The sequence below is a fragment of the Orbicella faveolata genome, unplaced genomic scaffold (genome assembly GCF_042242905.1).
Source record: "Orbicella faveolata isolate gen_17 unplaced genomic scaffold, um_ofav_v1 contig_2, whole genome shotgun sequence".
Lineage (NCBI taxonomy): Eukaryota > Metazoa > Cnidaria > Anthozoa > Scleractinia > Merulinidae > Orbicella > Orbicella faveolata.
Window position 1 is genome coordinate 3,785,794 of NW_028301547.1, and position 17,938 is coordinate 3,803,731.

A 17,938-nucleotide genomic window follows, 5' to 3' on the forward strand; every position below is an offset into this window, starting at 1 on the left:
CGCCTCGAGTACCATTAAGGATATCGGGGAAACAAAACTCACTGTTTCCCCATACGGACAGTTATCAAGAATTTAGAGTGAACCAACCATTATGTAACCTGTACAATGCACGGGAAAATTCGCGAATCCAAAACATTGGGGTAGCATAATTTTCATTATCATGCTTTTGGCGTTTTGGTGGCCCTCGCCTCTACGGGCCAAAAGTATTTGTAACAGATTAAGATATTTTATACCAATTAATAACTGCTTATTTCAAACATTGGGTTGTTATTTTAAACAAAGGACTGAGTTAGACGTTCACCATAGAAAATGTTCGCAACCTTCGCGCCGACTCCTGGACCATGTCCCACGACTGCCTACTATTTTAAAAATGAACATTTTTACAGATCAGTGGCCGGTAAAAGAAAAAAAAAAAACTGCGTACTTGCCTTGTGGGTCAGACCATTTTGTGTGAGTGTTAAACGCAAAACCACATCAATCAAATCGTGTTACTTTTGGGTCAAGTAAAGACCACTCTACCTGTTGGATTCGGCTAGAAAGTAATAAGCAGAGATTTATTATCCAACTACACTCTGAAGAATTCACGCTCATAATTCGCGAAACGAGTACAAACATCCCACGGCATTTGTGCTACAGCAAACCTGTTTAACAGGTTAGAACTTTTAGTGCTCCCTCGCGTGCGCAACACAAAACACAGTTAAAACATTGGATAAAAATGATCGACTTTTACAGTTGAGTGGAGTTCTTCCAGTGTGTGTATTTTGGCTTGTCATTTGTATTCTGACTCAACCTGCAGGATCACCAGGAATCTGCAAGGCTGGTAAAAGCATTCAACAATTGTTCTAAATAAATTAAACAGACTGTTGCCGCTCTTTACGGAATACTTTTGTTACGTGACTAACTTACGTTACTAAAGTGTCTCTAGGAATATAAAACTGAACACTTGACTCTGTATTTATTTCTTTATTGAATAACCCTTGCCAACAATTCATTGATCAGGATACAATAAATATTAAATATGTTTAAATACGACAAAATTTAACTAAATGTTACGTAAAAGATCTTTACGTATTTACATAAACGGACGTTAATCAGATCCAGGCAAAGGAAACTGGTTACTCCACTATTAAGAGGACCAAGAGCTCTAGACCTCTTGGAAAATTACAACGGCATGATACATGCCTTCAGTCATAAAATATAACTTACAAATCAATGGACCTTTTCGGCGATACGGCGGCCATTTTGAACTATGATTCAGTATTGTTTCAAGTAGCTATTATGAGATGCTCAGGAGGCAAATACATACTAATTTGTTCCCAGAGCGTCCCATGATACCTATTTGAGACAAGAGAATTCAAAGTGGCCGCCGCATCGCCGAAAAGGCCCATTATCTCCTGTTATCATAATCAAAGATACCCAGCTAAGAGGATTTAAAGAAAAAGCAAATAAGATCATTTTGCCATTCACGTTGAGAATGTTACAGCTACAATGTCCTTAAAGGAAAACAAACATCACAAAGCGATGGTTAACGGATGACACATTGAACACAGTCAAAGTTCCTGAACGTGCAGTAGAACGAAGTCACGCCGCGCACGTGCAGCTGTTCAGAATCCGGCAGTAACCTTTCTGTCCAAGGACGGAACCATAATTTTTCTTGCACTTTGGTGGAACATTGTTAGCCGATAAACAAACCACACTTTGTGATCTGCAGTGAAGTTCAATAAAGTACCTTCCAAGGCAGTCGTTCCATCGTATTGTTTTTCCCAACACGCAAGGACTCGACCTCCGTTTGAAGCGCAGGCCAACTGACTTTAGATTGTTTCCGTTTTTGGCTTCGTCTTGTAGAGATGTTGACAATGAAGTCTCGTGGAGTTCGTCCAATTCGTTTTCATCTAGAAAGTCAGTTGCAACATCATGGCTCGTAGCAGTTTGTGGTGCGGATTGCTGGATTTGAACGAATCTTGAATGAACCACCGAGAAAACGTAACTCTGTACGAAAAGGTAAACAGCGAGCTGCAATAAAAATGACACAAGGTCAAATTCAAAATCCTTTTAAAATAAATAAATAAAATAAAAGACTTTATTTAACCTGAAAGGCCAATCAGTGATCACTGGATCACTGGTATTAACTGGCGATCAGCATTTACATATAAAATACAGCTGTTCATAAAATTGTACTTTAAATACTAAACATTTACATTAAAAATTACAGCCATTCTGGAGATTATGTAAAAACAAGCATTTAAAAAGAAGAGCAACAACAACAAACAAACAAGCAAAAAATTGAACCTAATTTACGGTACATACATGATTGATACGGTCTTGATCCATAAAATGCTTAAAAATATGTGTTTTAAACTTAGAAAGAGTGTTTAATTCTCTGCAAGAACACATACTGCAACAAGCACTGCCCGAATTCAGAAGAAAAGAACGAAGAAGTTAAAAGCAACGAACAACGAGACGAGAGGAAGCTATGTTTAACACTGTCTTAAAGGTAAGCGTTGCTTGGAAGTCGTCTTCATCAACATTGATTTCTTTTTACAGCAAATCATGTTGTCAGATGACAAGGGTAGCTCAGTTTCGCTGCCCAATGAGGTGCCGTCCTCACTACGCCTAAGAAATTTGAAAACGGCTCTTTCGCCCTGAAAACGCATCAAACGTTTTCCGTCCACGCTAAGCCGGAGAAATGTGAAAACGCAACAATCACGGGTAATTCTGGATTTGTGTTTGAGTAAAACTCGGTCAGGAAAATCATATGATTATCGTGATGTTACCTGTTTCGAAAAGCTCCGTGTTCAAAATAATTTCCGTTCACCCGAAACCGAAAGACGCGTTTTCAAAATCCTCCGGTTTGAAGAGCGTTTTCGAAAAACTCCGTTTTCGTGACGGATTAGTGTGGACGGTAGGCCTAACCATAGACTGAAATAAAGCTGCGTTTTCGAATTTCTCCGGCGTAGTGTGGGAGGGGCCTGAATTGCTTTAGATTAAAGATAAGCTCAAAAAGTAATAGATTAGTTGATACAATTATTTTAATAATCATTCGCTCTGAGGATATGAATCAAAGAAATGTGTCGCTTGACGAAAAGTGTTTCCGATTGTTCCACGCTTGTGCAATACTTGATTAATATCTTATCATTTTTTCTCAACGAGTTTCAAATTTACCATCATTTCGTCCCTATCGTAAAACTGAAACCATGCTGATTTTTCTTGCAGATCACGGCAGCCTATTTTCTGATACAAAGCTGGCTTTTTTATGAAGTATGTTCCAGTCCTGTTAAAGTGAATCAGCAGTTGCCAGAAAGCCAGATAATTGAGGGTCAGGCTTTACCAGGCCAGATGGATGACAGTGAGTTAGAAAAACCCTTCAGCGCATCATCTGCTACACTTCCTTCTCAGACCCATGGTAGTGTAGACGCTTTTCTCTTTCGCCTCAAACGCCACTCAAGGCATTCAAGGCCCTGCGAGGTAAAAAGAATACGAAAGTGGAACGACTGCCTTGGAAGACACTTCACTGAGATTCACTGCAGAAGACTTAGTGTGGCATGTTTATCACCTAACAATGTTCCACCAAAGTGCAAGAAAACTTACCATGCCATCCTTGGAAAGAACGGTTACTGCCAAATACTTACGAGCTGCACCTGCGCGGCGTGACGTCATCCTACCCAATGATCATGCGCTGCGTGACGTCATCTTGTTCTTGGCAGTCGGAACTCCTTCCCGCTATGTATTAGCTTATAACTTTTCATCACTGTGTGATGCACGTAGTCCTCGAAGGATTCAGTTTATAGTGAAGTAATTTTCAGATGCCCTGAACTATTGTAAAAAAAATTGAAGTAAATTATTGGACTCAAGATATATTTAGTATTTTACCAGTATAGTATAGGTTTTACAGGTAAATATATCATGTTTTCATATAATATATAAGTTTTGTTCTTAGCTGAGCATCTATCAGTATATTATATCAATATATTTATATATTTATGTGTACAGTTGTCATTTCATTATGTCAGTGAAAAACAGGTATATTCTTACTCTCTTTTATCTCTGTTGAAGTAAGCCGGTATGACCGGTATAACCTTCACTGGAAAATTGTTTATAAATGTAGGATTTTATTTTCAAATGAACAGTTTTGCACCTGTGAAGCTGTTTTGATACATAGGAAAAGGGAAAAATTAGAACCAATTTTTTTTTCTTTAGCAACTCATACGACAAACACGAATTTATTATAATAATTAAATATTTATTTCTTTAATATGGAAAGTCTACTTATTGCTATGTTAAGTAAAATTGTTATTTATATATTTGTTGTTCGTATATGAAGGTATTTATAAAGTCGATGCGTATCAATTTTTGTCAACATTTTTTGCAGTTTATCAATTCCAGTAATTAGAAATATATTCTCTGACGCAAGGTAAATACGTTATTTTGATTTACTTTATACAGATAAAGTATGTAATATTAAAATTTAGCTATCTACGACACGCTGATGACAGAGGCTTGAATTTGGAAATTAAAATTGTATTGAAGAAAAGAAATGGTTACTTAAAAATTTGTCTTCTGGCTCATAGATTCTCTTGCTTACAATTTTTGGAATGGGGCCTAGCTGGGGGCTTAAATAGACATGTGCAGAGATATAGCGCACATTCACAGGGAGTGATTATTAAAAGCATGGACTCCGGCCTAAAGATGGATGGCTAAAGAGAAATTTTGTGGGCATGTTCTACATTATCTGGATAGCGTCTTATTCCGTTGCAGCGAGGATTTTCAAGGGAAGGAATTCGCTTTGTTCGTCATTACACAGTTGTTTGGTGTTTTTTTTCTCATCTGAGGGGTATTGTTCTGCAATCGGCCTGCATAGAAAGATTAGGCCTCAATTCACTGGCATCTCCCTTTCGTACCATGCTGTTTACAGTGTGTTTAATGAAGTCGAACAACTTTATTACGTCTCGAAATTCAGTCTTCAATTTGAGGTCGAAAGATTTGTAAATTTGGCCTGACAAACAAACAAGTTAATGGGACAATGAAGGCTATTGAAACTGCCTTTAGAATGTCTTCCTATGAGTACAAGCTGGGATAATAATTTTTGAGGTATTGACTCTGAGTTAACCCTTTGAATACCAAACTTTCGCCAAGAAATACCGTTTTTCACCGTTTAGTCAGGTTTTTTGGCTGCCGTGATGTTATATAAGCCTAAGCTTTGCTAAGAAAGCTTTTTTTTGTTACCAAAAGGAGAGATTTTTCGAGGATTACGTACAAAATTGAGCAATAATACAATTATGGACATGCGCATAAACCATTTTTTTTTTTTTTTTTTTTTTTTTTTTTGCATTTAACCGTTCTCAATTTTGTTTGTTGCCCCTTTCCTTTCTTTTTCTTTCTCGGCCCTTGTGCTCTGGCTACCTTTTGCGTTGCATGTTCTTTCTGGCTGCCGTGAAAAGTTGGATGTTAATTATGGGCGAAGCCTAGAAGCCTTAATGAATCATAGGCGTAGTGGACCATTTTACCACCGCTTTTGCACCAAAACTGACAACGTTGTTTTTCGAACATTGTACGGAAAGGCCTAGCCTAGTCCTACCATCTGCCTATCAATAATATCTGGTGACATTTGAATTGATGACGTCACAAGTCGTACAAAGAGCACGACCAGTAAGTCGCTGTATATGGCTACTTGGGCGTCAAAGGGTTAAGGAGCTCTTATGAAGCTTCCAAGGCCAACGTCCTGGGAAATGGATTGGGAAACCAAACGCGTGGAAACTTCGGCCGGATCTCCATCGCAGGAGACTGATCAAAGCATAGCTCTGAAACCTGGACCATAATCACATGGGAAGAACGCGAATGAAGCAGGCTCGCGGATGAAACTGTTCTCTCCAAAATCCTAAATTAACTTAGTCAAGACAGTGAGACGCGCGAACCCTGTATGAGACAATTGGAAATTGCTGGATAGTTAGCTGCCCAAATGACACGATGTAAGTCACGAAGTCATTGACTAAAAAAGCTGAGGTCCTCCATCAATATCTGGTTTCGTCAAACATCATCTCAAGCGGAAAGCTCTGGGAGATCAGAGAACTTGTCAAAGCCGCGTATGGGACACCATCAAGGTGGTAAAGGAAGTGAATTGGACTCATTCCCCGTGAACCAAGGAACAACATCACTAGGACTGCCCACTGCATTCGAATGGAACCCCCAGGGTTCAAGGAAAAGTGTTCGACCAAAGCAGTCATGGCCGGAGGCGCAGTGCACTAGATGAATTAGAAAACTGTCTCGGCACAAGGCCAAGAAAATTACGCCAAATAAGAGTTACCGTGAACTTAGAAGAGCGAAGATCTCATGTTCACATTCCCTCATTTTAGTTATGAGCTCCTTTTCTTTAATCTCTCAGTTTTCTAAGCATTCAGAGAAAAAACGGGAGGAATTAAAAGCCGCTAGAGTAAGGCAATTAATCACCGGAAAGGAAGGAGAAAGAGTTCGTAAATAAAAAACGGCAATGTGAATATGAGATCTACACTCTGACCTGATTTAAGATCGTCTAAGCATTCATAGAAAATGTACAGGAAATGAATTTGATGGAAAGGAAATGCTCAATTAAGGACGTGTGTGTTTATTGATAGCCGTGATGCATTGTACGGAAACGTAACGTAACGTCGTAACCTTACCAAAATGCCAGGGTTTAGACATAACGAGAGAAAAAGGGCCTCACTTGAACGAAATTTCTACAAGGGGCTGGGATCTCGTGTTCACATTTCGCATTTTAGTTATCATCTTTTTTCCTTCATCTCATGTTTTCAGTGTCAAGAGTTTGTTTTAAAATATCAACTTTACTGAACATGGAATAACGCTTAGTTAATCAGGACGAGAACGTAAACATTTCTCAAACGCGAAGATAAGAAGGGAAAGATCAGAATTCTTTTTGAAACGAGTTGATTTGAAAACAAATTTTCTGGAACCAGAGCTACTGCCGAGATCACTTACGTTTTGTGTAAAAAAAAAATCAACAAAATACTGGAATAATGCCATTTTCCGGTTTCCTGTAATTGAAAGCACAACTATTTTCCGTGTTACGTCATGCATACATGATTGGTAATGAGCGCCGCAACTAGAGGAATCCCCTTTTCCATTCACAAGTGGAGTTTCAGTAATAAATCAATTTTTATATTCACAGCATCACATATTAGACGTGACTGTGAAACATTAATGAACGAAATAAAACGAGAAAATCCCCATTAGTCTAAGGAATGGTTTCGCACACTCTACTAAGAGCAAATAATTCGCTAGCAGTTGGTTTGTGTCACGCCGAGTGGCTTTGATATTAAAAAAAATTCTCAGGGTGTTAGTCTATATACATGAACCGAGTGAAATCCGAATAGCTCGAACCCTGGTAAACTCGAATCTTTCGCAAATTGAAACGAAAGAAAAGTTTCCCTGCAACTACTTTAGTTTCTTTCCGCCTGTAATTTTACGTTCGATAAGTCTAACTCCCGATAAAAATTCCCTGTGCTTACTCAGTCAATATGATTTTTGTTGTTGTTGTTGTTGTTGCAGCGTTACACCGGAAGTGCGTCACGTTCGTGCAGCGTGCTTAAATTTTTTTTTAAGTAAACAAATGAATCGATAGTATAATCGCAAGATTTTTCAGATATGAGTTAATTTTCACCTCCTCAACGGCACAACAGTATCATTAAAATTAAATCTAAATAAAACGAGTGTTACCAGGAAATTAAGAAAAAAGCGTGTTGAACTGTTCCAGGACTCATTTTGCGGTTTCAGTCCCAAAATGGACGTTGTTAGCAGCGAAAGGAATTAACAAGTTACAAGAAATCTAAAATTAGATCGATGTTGTAATTGCCCTGCTTTTGAGTCCGTTATAAAAACGCTGACTTCTGTTCGTAAGGCCATGGACTACGGTGAAGATCACAGCTGACAAAGAGAAGAAAACCCGAACTTCTCGACCTCAGAAGACAGAAGTATGGAAAACATCTTCTTCAAGGTAGGTCCCTTTACTTTTTTGGTGATTTTAACACGGTTTTAGATATATCAGAGTGTTAAGTTGGCTTATTTGAGAATGTGCAATGATGCATTTGTCGTTTGTGCAGAAATTTGTACAGAATTTTGCACAGAACTTTGTACAGAAAACGAGAGGAAACTATGAGAATACGGATCAGGGACCCGTTTCCCGACGGTCCCGAAAAGTTTTCGCACGCGGAAAGCCGTAAAAAAATCTCAAACCTTATGATTACAGAGCTGTTTTATTCACATATTATAAACATAAACAGAGGTTCCATTCGGTACAAGAAGTTTCAGGCGTATACACCTCTCTGTCTTTAAATACCGACCAACTAAAAATGGCTTTTCGGACCCGTAAAGTTTCTGGGGCTTTCGACAAACGGGCCCCAGAGCTGATTTAGTCACTTCAAACCATCTATGTTGTTAAGGGTCTCATCTTTTTCAAAAATAGTTTCGCTGGACTACCTTAAATGCAATTGAAAGTGAAAACCAGAGCATTTTGTTTAATCGGCAAAATAAGTACACGATGACAGGAAATTCCGTAACCTGCTCTTATGAAGATAAATATTTTTTTAATCCCGCAGAACATTTCGCCGGATGATGTAACTATTTCGGTGGGTGAGCGCGGGCCCATTTCCCGAAACAGCGGCTGGTAATCGCGCCTATAAGGCACACAGTGTTGGCAGAAACCGGCCGACGACCTGTCAACACTTAATTGTAAAAACTCAATTAGTGATTTGAGACTGGTACTTTGTCTACAGACGGCTGTGAACTCGTGACCCCTGAAAACCCTGTTTTAGAAATATTTTTGTGATAATTGATTAGTTAATTAATTAATTAATTGGGGCTTTTTGTAATATAAACATGACAGATAGTAGCACTGAAGAATCTGCTCATTCCTTAAGATGTATCACTTAAAACCAAATATACGTCTAAACGAAATTATTTTGAAAAATGTTTGCAGAACAGTCGGGAATTCTGACGTTGACCTTCTGTTATTTTCTTTCAGTTCGCTGTTTATGTCTTGGTACAGAGTTACGTTTTCTCGGCGGTTTTTTCAAGGTTCGTCCAGATCGATCAATTACCCCGAAGACCAACGTTTCATGAAGTCTTAACCGACGTCCCGGATGAAAATGACTTAGAGGAAGTTCACAGCGGCGCTTTGCCTACTGAATCATTGCAAGACGTTGCCACTGAGAATGACAGCAATCTAAATTCATTTCTCCTGCGTCTTAAAGTGCCACTGAAACGAAATTTTCGTACTCTCTTTTATTTGCCCAGTTTATAGTTTCAAACGTGCTTAAAATAATGGTGAACTTTATTTCTGTCAAATCCTAACGGAAAGTGTTTTTTTTAGCTACTGAAATCGACTTTTTGGAGCAAAACTGTGTCCGGGCTCTGGAACCGAGTTTAAGGACCTTGTGACGTCACTGGTTGTATTCACGCGAGAAGCGCTATAGATTCTCTCTTGTTTTCACTTGATTTATGCAAGTTTATTCTTCATATTGTCATACCTGCTAGTTTTCTACCTTGTAATTTCTGTCCAGCCTTGACAGGAAATACACATCATAAACGTTGGAGGGTGCCAAAGAGTGTAGATTCACCAAAATAAATGCTACAGATTAGAACAGCTCAGTATACTTTTCGAACATCTTGAGTACTCGATTGGATATTTCGAAGACGAGTGTGGCAACTTTTATATCACGTCCTGAAGCCTAAACACGATATTTCGTCGTCTGTTTCCAGCCTGGTTCTGAAATTTGGATTCTCACGTTGATCTAAGGTCTATTAACAAGGTTCGAATATATCCTCGGCAACTTTACTGCATTACAAGCCGCAAGCGCATCAGCCATCCGCACAATCACGAAGTTATTAACGGTCCACAAGCTTTGAGTCGAGTGCTTCTTTGCACACAGAGGGCATCTTTTTATGATACTAATAAGTGAGAGTTCTTGTGGTAGACAAAATGTATCTTTGAAAATTGTGATCCGCAGCGGGGTTTGCCATATCGCCGCATACGTATCAGTGTAAACAAAGCGGGAATTTCGCTTCTCTTTGGCACGTATCTCCCAATTGCAATATTTCACGGCCGATGAATTACTTTGAGTTCTCTAGGACATACTTATGTCTATGATCTTCATTTAATAGTATCCAAGTTCAAAGCAATTCGTTAAAACGTCACTAGTTTACACTCCTTTCGAAGGTTTATTAACCAGAATTTGAACCAATTTGCATATATGACCTTTCGGGGCCGACATTGTCACGCTTTCTCTCGTTTCCTAAAAACAAACCTGTAGGGTTATGGCAGCTTAGTTTACCTTTATAGTTTAAATTCGCTCCCTCATATAAAAGAACAGGGTTTCCTAAATTGTTGTTGTTGTGATAACTTGTAGGATGTAGCAGATACAACTGGACTAAAGGTCACTGTGACACAATCTCGTCCGCGGTGAAACTCACAAAGCGTCCGGTTTCCTCGAAGCGAAGCGACTCGAAAACTCGAAGCGTTGTTGCTGCGATTCGTGCAGCAGAACTCCGGATAATATTTTCAAAAGCCGCTTTCTCTTGTTTTCATGTCTTTTTTACTTTATGAGTGTAGATATTGTTTAATTGAGTGCTGGCCATTTCGCCAAGAGTCCCGATCATTTTGCGATCTAACAACTCCCACTCGTTTGCTTGCTTACATAAAATATCCTGCAAATATCCAATTAAATGGACTGAAAAGCCCCAGGATCGACTCTTGACCTCTTCATGTCTAAGGCTACTGTTATTATCTGCTTTACAGCTCTGAGATGTCATTAAGATGTTTTTTGGGGGGGCTTCGAACAGTATTCTCTTCTCCCATAATCACTCTAAATTTTCAGCGCGGCATGAGAGTAATACAACCAGTGACGTCACTAGGCAGTTTTGGCCGCGCCAAGATGGCCGCCAATTTTGGGCTTAACCAGCCAACTTCGAACGGCTGAAAAAGCAGTTTTCGCTTACCGTATGCGAAAAAAAAGTCTGCAGTGTTTCCAAGTAAGGTTGAAACTTTATTACTAAGCAAAAATCTCACATACGAAAATTTCGTTTCAGTGGCACTTTAAACGCAGGTCAAATGCCTGCGTGCAGCGAAAAAGAATTAAGTGGAACCATTGCCTCGGAAGACGCTTCGCTGAAATTCACTGCCGAAGACTAAGTGTGACCTGTTTATCACGTGACAATATTCCACCAAAGTGCAAGAAACACATTAAGATCATCTTTGGTGAAAGGGGAGGCTGTCCAGTGGTTACGGGCTGTTCATGCGCAGCGTGACGTCATCGCGCTTCTTGGTTCATACTGATCATCACTGAGTGATGTTTGTTGTCCTTTAAGGGCATTGTAACTACTAAGGCAACCCATGAATGGCAAAATAACTTTGTTAACTTTATATTCATGAACACGCAGAAAGGGGTCGATAAGAGTAACGAAGAAAACTTACATTTGCTCGCCAATCTCTCTGCTACACTACCTCACAGAGCACTGATAAGCGTAGAAAAGAACAACATTTTTAACAAGCTGTCTGAGTGGTATCTTTGACTGTGTTATGGAGCAAAGAGAAAATTGGTATTTATTCCTCTGTTTTGATCGCCAAAAGCTTGTGGATTTGCCGACTCTGACCAGGATCAGAATTAAATGACTGCCATAGTTTACATTTATGAAGCCCGCTTATTATCAACTTATCCCGGGCAACTTATATTGTAAAAATATGTTCAGTAGCTATTTATATTTATGTTAAAAGAAACTAATTCACTGAGAAATGTCAACATAGTAAACATTATATTGTAAAGGTGTAAGTACATGTATTTATTTAGTAAATGATGTGAGCAAAACTAGGCTGCTTTGTTTAATTAATGTAATTTATCGGGGTTTTCAAATCCTCCTCTTTCTCCACTCCGGATACCGTGCGACTAAGGTCACGCGACTGAGGAATGCGTGACGTCAAGTGAGGCAGGAATGCGTGATGTCACATGGCGGAGGAATGCGTCACAAGCTAACAGATGGACCGAGTGGGAAGTCTTCCCTTTATCCTATTATTGCTCTTATACAACACCAAGTTTTGACAACTTCCTTCAAGATCACGACCGAAAGAATCGTGACCATATCATCTCGTTTAAATACCCAGCGAAATACTGATTTTTTTTTATCATGTAGTCTTAATTTTACGCAGGGCCCCTTTTGATACCAGCCTATGGCTGATGGAGCTACCCTGCCTAAATAAAGATGACTTGACTCTGCCCCCGGTGCTTATTGATCTTTTGTTTAATGAGACCCCAGTTTAAGAAAGGATGCTTATTAACTATTCTTGTGAATTATGTATCGTGGGATTATAGCTTAAAGGGACACAGTCAGCTTTAGGAACGCGCTGACCTGGACACTAGTTTTCTCACTTTGAAAAAAGTTCACGTCAACCTGAAATCAAAGTACATCTAGAAATCCGCTTCAATCTTCGCAGTGTTTTGCTCGATTTCAATCGTTTACTGAAAAACCTGTTTTTGAGTGTGCTTTTGCTCATCCTATGATATTATTTTTATCATATTTGGGTAAAAACAGTATGGATTGCGTCTCTGAAATGGTATCTATTGCGCATGTGCGCCAGCTGACTGTGTCCCTTTAACCTTATCAGAAAGGTTTTTACTTCAGTGTCGAAGAGTAATTGCTTTTGCATTAATACGTTACACGATTGGCTTAAAAACTCTCGCCCCACCCTTTCATCCAATTAGAAGTACAACCAAAACCAATGACGATTCGCTTGTACTCGTTTTCCCGCGCTCAGCGTATTTACCTCATGCAAGTGTCAATTGGTCTATTTTATTGTCTGTGTCCTTTGTGATTGACTAGAGTGATTTCTTTGGTTTTGGTTTTATGACAGTCTTTTGACAAGTGCCGAAGCCGAAAACTCACAAAGTTGTATCAGCTTAACTCAAACTGGAGGATAAAGATAAAGTGTCTTAAGGACGTTCGCGCTAAGTATTTCTGCAGATCCTTGCTGCGCACACAAATTCACACGCCACGTCATTCATCGAGCGCGCGCTATAGGGCAGATGGCCATTGCTATAGCTTTGCCTGGATTCAACCATCTTGGACGTTCGGTGACCCCTATTTTCCTTTTGATGGATCATTTTCTCTACCGATTTTCTACTTTTAGCGAAAAAATGCAGAAAATCTATCGATCAGAAGTTTGAATTTTTTGCAAAATACACCATCGAATTCCGTTCTTTTTAGCACTTTGTTTACCTGTGCGGAGGTTTCAAATGCCTCTTGAATGGTTAAGTTTTGTGAAAACGTTGGCAACATTTGGGATTATTTACGCAACAGACACACTTCTACAAAATATGACTAAGATTGTTTGCCTCCATTGACTCACCTTTCATGTTTTTAACTGTAAACCCCAGTAGACCATGCTGAATTACGCGCGCCAATTTTTCAAAATCAGGGTAGTTTTCCACACGCTTATCTCTGAAACGAAGTCAGTGACCCCCAATATTTTTTGCATTCGGCTGACACAAGTAAAAACTTCTCAGATAAAAAAAGGCGCTAACTATGAAAACCTCCTAAAAAAATTTGCTGCTTGGTAGACATACAACCTGGCTACTAAGAACAACTACACGGCTCGCAAAAAAAAATATCCTAGCTATTAGCTGCTCCTTATTGGAAGGAGCTGACTCTGTACTTAGTTTCAGTTTTACTTCAAGAGACTTTAAGAATGTCCTGCGCAAAACATTAATGTAAATATTAGGTATATGAAGCTAGATAGTTGTATTACCCGTAAATACTAATTGCATTTTTATATTTTACTACGAGTTTCAATGTTTCAACTTTATGTATCTTTAGTTATATTTTTTTAGCTTTTAGAGGTTTTAATCAACGCTGTAATGATTTTAGTTTAATTTAATTTTTTTGATTCCCATCATTTTATTTCAGGACCTGCCTGAAAACCACATTAGTGAGTGGAGCCTCCTGTATAAAGATTATTATTATTATTATTATTATTATTATTATTATTATTATTATTATTATTATTATTATTATTATTATTATTATTATTTCTACATGAGACAGAACAAGAATTTCCCAGATCAGAGGCAGCCCACCTTGTTTTCGTAGTACTTCGAGCGCGAGGGGAAACAGAAAAGTCACCTCTAAGTGGGTTGAGTCGTCTCCCCGTGTGAATTTTCTCCGGCCATTATTTTCATTAGCGATTTATTTCGCTATCATACATGAAAAGACACCATGGGATTTGATGCAATCACGGGGACTGCGAACCATACGGGCATGCGCAGACAACAAACTCAGGAAGGTGTTTAAGGTGCCGTTCCTCCGGTCGCTCGAACCGGCGTTACGCTGTAACGCATTCTCTTCCATGATCACGCTACTATTAGCTTGCTTTAAGTCATTGTAGCGGTAGAAGACGTTCTGTTTCTGTTCATCCTCGTTGACAGCCGGATGTGACGTCATGATACTGATTTGGCACAAAAGTAGGATGCTCGTCACTATCTGTCGGTAAAAAAAGAAAAGAAAAAAAAAATAGAAAAAAATGTACCTAAAGGTTAAAATAAAACACATCGTGACGGAGAGGTTGGGCGTCTCCTTTTGGTTTTGGTGGGAGAGTTACAGGCTGGCGCAACGTATATCCTTGTAAAACTTCCTCTCATCGCCTTAATTATTTTTTTGTCGTTTTCTTTTCTTTTTTTCTGTGGCCGATTCCCTTTGACATGAAAGTAAAAATTCGAAGTCGAAAAATTGTCCGAACAAACAGCACGTGCCTATACTGTTTTTCCTCGACTGCATTTGACCTTATTCTCCTTTGACCGGATGACAATATTGAGACGATAAGTAAACAAAAAAAAAAGAAATAAAAAAGTTCATCAAACGATAGGGCAATGTGTCCGTAAACTTTGATAGAAACTCGATTCAGTCTGAGCTCTTGGGAAAAAGCTGAACTTCACGCTAGAAGACAAACGTTTCTAACTCCAGTTGTGGACAATCCGAACAAAAAAACGTTCTCCCGTACTTGTTAATTCAGAAGAAGAAATAAATTAGCCGGACTTACGCAGTTAAAACAAAAACATCGCAAAAAAAGTTAAGTATGTTTGTTTTATTAAATGATGCATTAGGCTTGGCAGATGACACGTCCTTAGTCTGCATGATTCAAAGTCACTTCAGAATCAGAATTACCGCTTGGTGAGGGGAACGGCCGAGCCGCTCTAAATCAAAATAGACTTCTTTTAATTGAATCAGATTAGGTTGATTCATGACAAGTGCGGCATGCATCAAAACCGGGGTCTACATGGATGAGCCTGTTACATTTTATAAGACTTGTGTCCAGCTGTATAACTGACTTAGGAGCACTTCCACATTTGATCGTTCAGAATTGACTAAATACATGCAAGAAACGCTCCTCTGAAGAGAACTATACTTAATAGACCCTAGAAAGTAACCCTCAAGTGAATTCATAGCCTAGTGATCGGAGATCATCCGAAAAGGTTGTGTTCCGTTCCGTGAAGATACGATAATTCTGTGAACTGTAGAGACTTTTAGAGAACACACCACAACAACGGGCAGTGAAAGTTGAAGAAAAATAACCATCAATTGATCTTTTACGACTTCGACTGAAATTCTGATTCATCTACTGTTTACAAGAAATGAGTTCTCTTACCTTAATATGACAAGACATAGTCAACAAGTTAACTACACGGGTCCTTCGTAAAAACTTCTTGGTAGTCAGCTTTTGGTTTTTGAGCAAAGTTGTTTGCCAATGTACCACGCGTTGGAAACATCCCCTTTTTACATACTCTCTGAACACCAGCCTTTCAAATTTCGCCAAGTCCCAAAAATGCGGTAAAAATTATTTTTAACACAAGGGAAGTTTTACGGGCCAGTGACAGCGCCCAGCCTGATCTTTGCTCTCAAAATGAATATCCTTGTCTTACGTCTTGTCGGTGTTCATTACAAAGTAACTTCCCAAGAGACGCATTTTTCCGCAGTTTATTTTTATTTATTTTTTTGTCTGTTTCCGTTTGTGAAAGAAACTCTAACTGTCCGATAGTTTCTAAAAACTTAATACTCGCCAAGTCCCAAAAATGCGGTAAAAATTATTTTTAACACAAGGGAAGTTTTACGGGCCAGTGACAGCGCCCAGCCTGATCTTTGCTCTCAAAATGAATATCCTTGTCTTACGTCTTGTCGGTGTTCATTACAAAGTAACTTCCCAAGAGACGCATTTTTCCGCAGTTTATTTTATTTATTTTTTTGTCTGTTTCCGTTTGTGAAAGAAACTCTAACTGTCCGATAGTTTCTAAAAACTTAATACTCGCCAAGTCCCAAAAATGCGGTAAAAATTATTTTTAACACAAGGGAAGTTTTACGGGCCAGTGACAGCGCCCAGCCTGATCTTTGCTCTCAAAATGAATATCCTTGTCTTACATCTTGTCGGTGTTCATTACAAAGTAACTTCCCAAGAGACGCATTTTTCCGCAGTTTATTTTTATTTATTTTTTTGTCTGTTTCCGTTTGTGAAAGAAACTCTAACTGTTCGATAGTTTCTAAAAACTTAATACTTGGAACCTTGTTTTTATTCAGAAAAAAAGCACTTGCAATAGTTTGCCGAGAGTTTGGGACCTTTTGCTTCATTATTGTTTCACATGGGTATATTTACCCAAATTAAACTTGCAAAGTTAGCCCATTAAAAATCATTTCAGTGACTCAAATTAGAGTCATCAGCTTTATTAAAGAAGAGAAATTCCTAAGTAGACTGTTCTCCAGTATGGTGAACAAAACATCATCACTCTCGTCAACTTTACTGAAAAAACGGCTTCTATGCCCTCACTTATTGAATACCTCGGTAGCGTGCCTAAGCTGTGTTCAGTTCCCATACCGTAATACTTAGCTATTTGTACGAGAGAATCAATGCTGATCGATAAAACCGGCTTGATATTGTAGCGTTGCATGTGGATGCTTTCGACCGTCAAGGATAAAATTCAATCTTTAATGAATATTGCGAAGGTATTGCGAAACGACTGCCATCAGTTCATGGTTTGTTACATCGGATTTCTAGTTCTAAACTGTCCTGATGACGTAATTCTCTTCACGCTTCATATGATTTTCATTCAAAAAACACGCGAGCACCGAATTAATTTTCTGTTTGTAATGTACAAACTGGAAAATAAACTCGACATCTTTGGAATATTTTTCAAACTGAAGCTAGCTTTTGAGTCGTCTTCTTAAAGGAGCTCGTAACCATTGTAAATAAACAGAGTTTGAAGACAAAATATGTTTTAATTGTTAATGAACACTGTTTTATCAAGGTGCTGTTTTCTTTGCACCACTTATCTCGTCACGGCCTTTTGAGAGGTCATATTATAACGTCCATAGAGAAAACAAAACTGAGTAGGTTGTCTTTGTTGACATATGAGCTGGTCGTATTTATTTATATGAAAGTTGTGACTGTGAAGAAAAGCAGTCTTTTAAATGCAGGTTGTCGTATATGTTTGACTCGTATGTTATTGAAAATGTTGTCTTAACAACAAGATTGCATTTTTCGTTCTGTTCTCAATTTAATAGCTTTAACTGGACAGTAGCCTGCGAACGGGCTCCTGGTGAACCCTGTCCCACCCCGATCGCTTCGCTCATTCTTCTGTTTCGCGCTCGCCGAATTTTTTTTTTCCATCCTCGGCGGGAGCCTGTTCGCAGGCTAATTGGACACCCTTAATTAAACACGAAAACTTGTCTAACACCGGATGTCCTCGACTGTCGGCCTCTTACGCAAGCCGAAACAGTACCTGTGCAGAAGGCCATAACAGTTCCAAGATCTTCTTTTATCAGCCTGAAAACTAACGTTCGTTTTATATATTATTTTTGGCAAGAAAACTGCACTTTTCAATTTGCCCGTGTCATAAGTCTGGTCTGATGCGCAATCTAA

The 17,938-nt window shown here is 38.8% G+C and overlaps 1 protein-coding gene and 1 long non-coding RNA gene across 2 annotated transcripts; both read left to right on the plus strand.

Moving 5' to 3' along the window:
* The first annotated feature begins 2,412 nt into the window (after window positions 1–2,412).
* Window positions 2,413–3,651, plus strand: LOC149111643 (uncharacterized). The gene is made up of 2 exons (XM_089288845.1): window positions 2,413–2,494; window positions 3,214–3,651. The coding sequence occupies exons 1-2, from the start codon at window positions 2,474–2,476 to the stop codon at window positions 3,649–3,651; spliced, it is 459 nt and encodes a 152-aa protein (XP_089144971.1). The 5' UTR covers window positions 2,413–2,473.
* A 4,196-nt stretch (window positions 3,652–7,847) lies between these two features.
* Window positions 7,848–10,978, plus strand: LOC149111644 (uncharacterized). The gene is made up of 2 exons (XR_016207415.1): window positions 7,848–7,984; window positions 9,011–10,978. It is a non-coding gene; the product is annotated as an uncharacterized LOC149111644 (long non-coding RNA).
* The last annotated feature ends 6,960 nt before the right edge of the window (window positions 10,979–17,938 follow it).

Bases quoted from the DNA above. Each gene is read 5' to 3' on its own strand.
- LOC149111643 (XM_089288845.1), top strand. From the start codon at position 2,474: ATGTTTAACACTGTCTTAAAG. The intron at 2,495-3,213 runs GTAAGCGTTGCT...TTTTTCTTGCAG, and splicing joins TGTTTAACACTGTCTTAAAG to ATCACGGCAGCCTATTTTCT.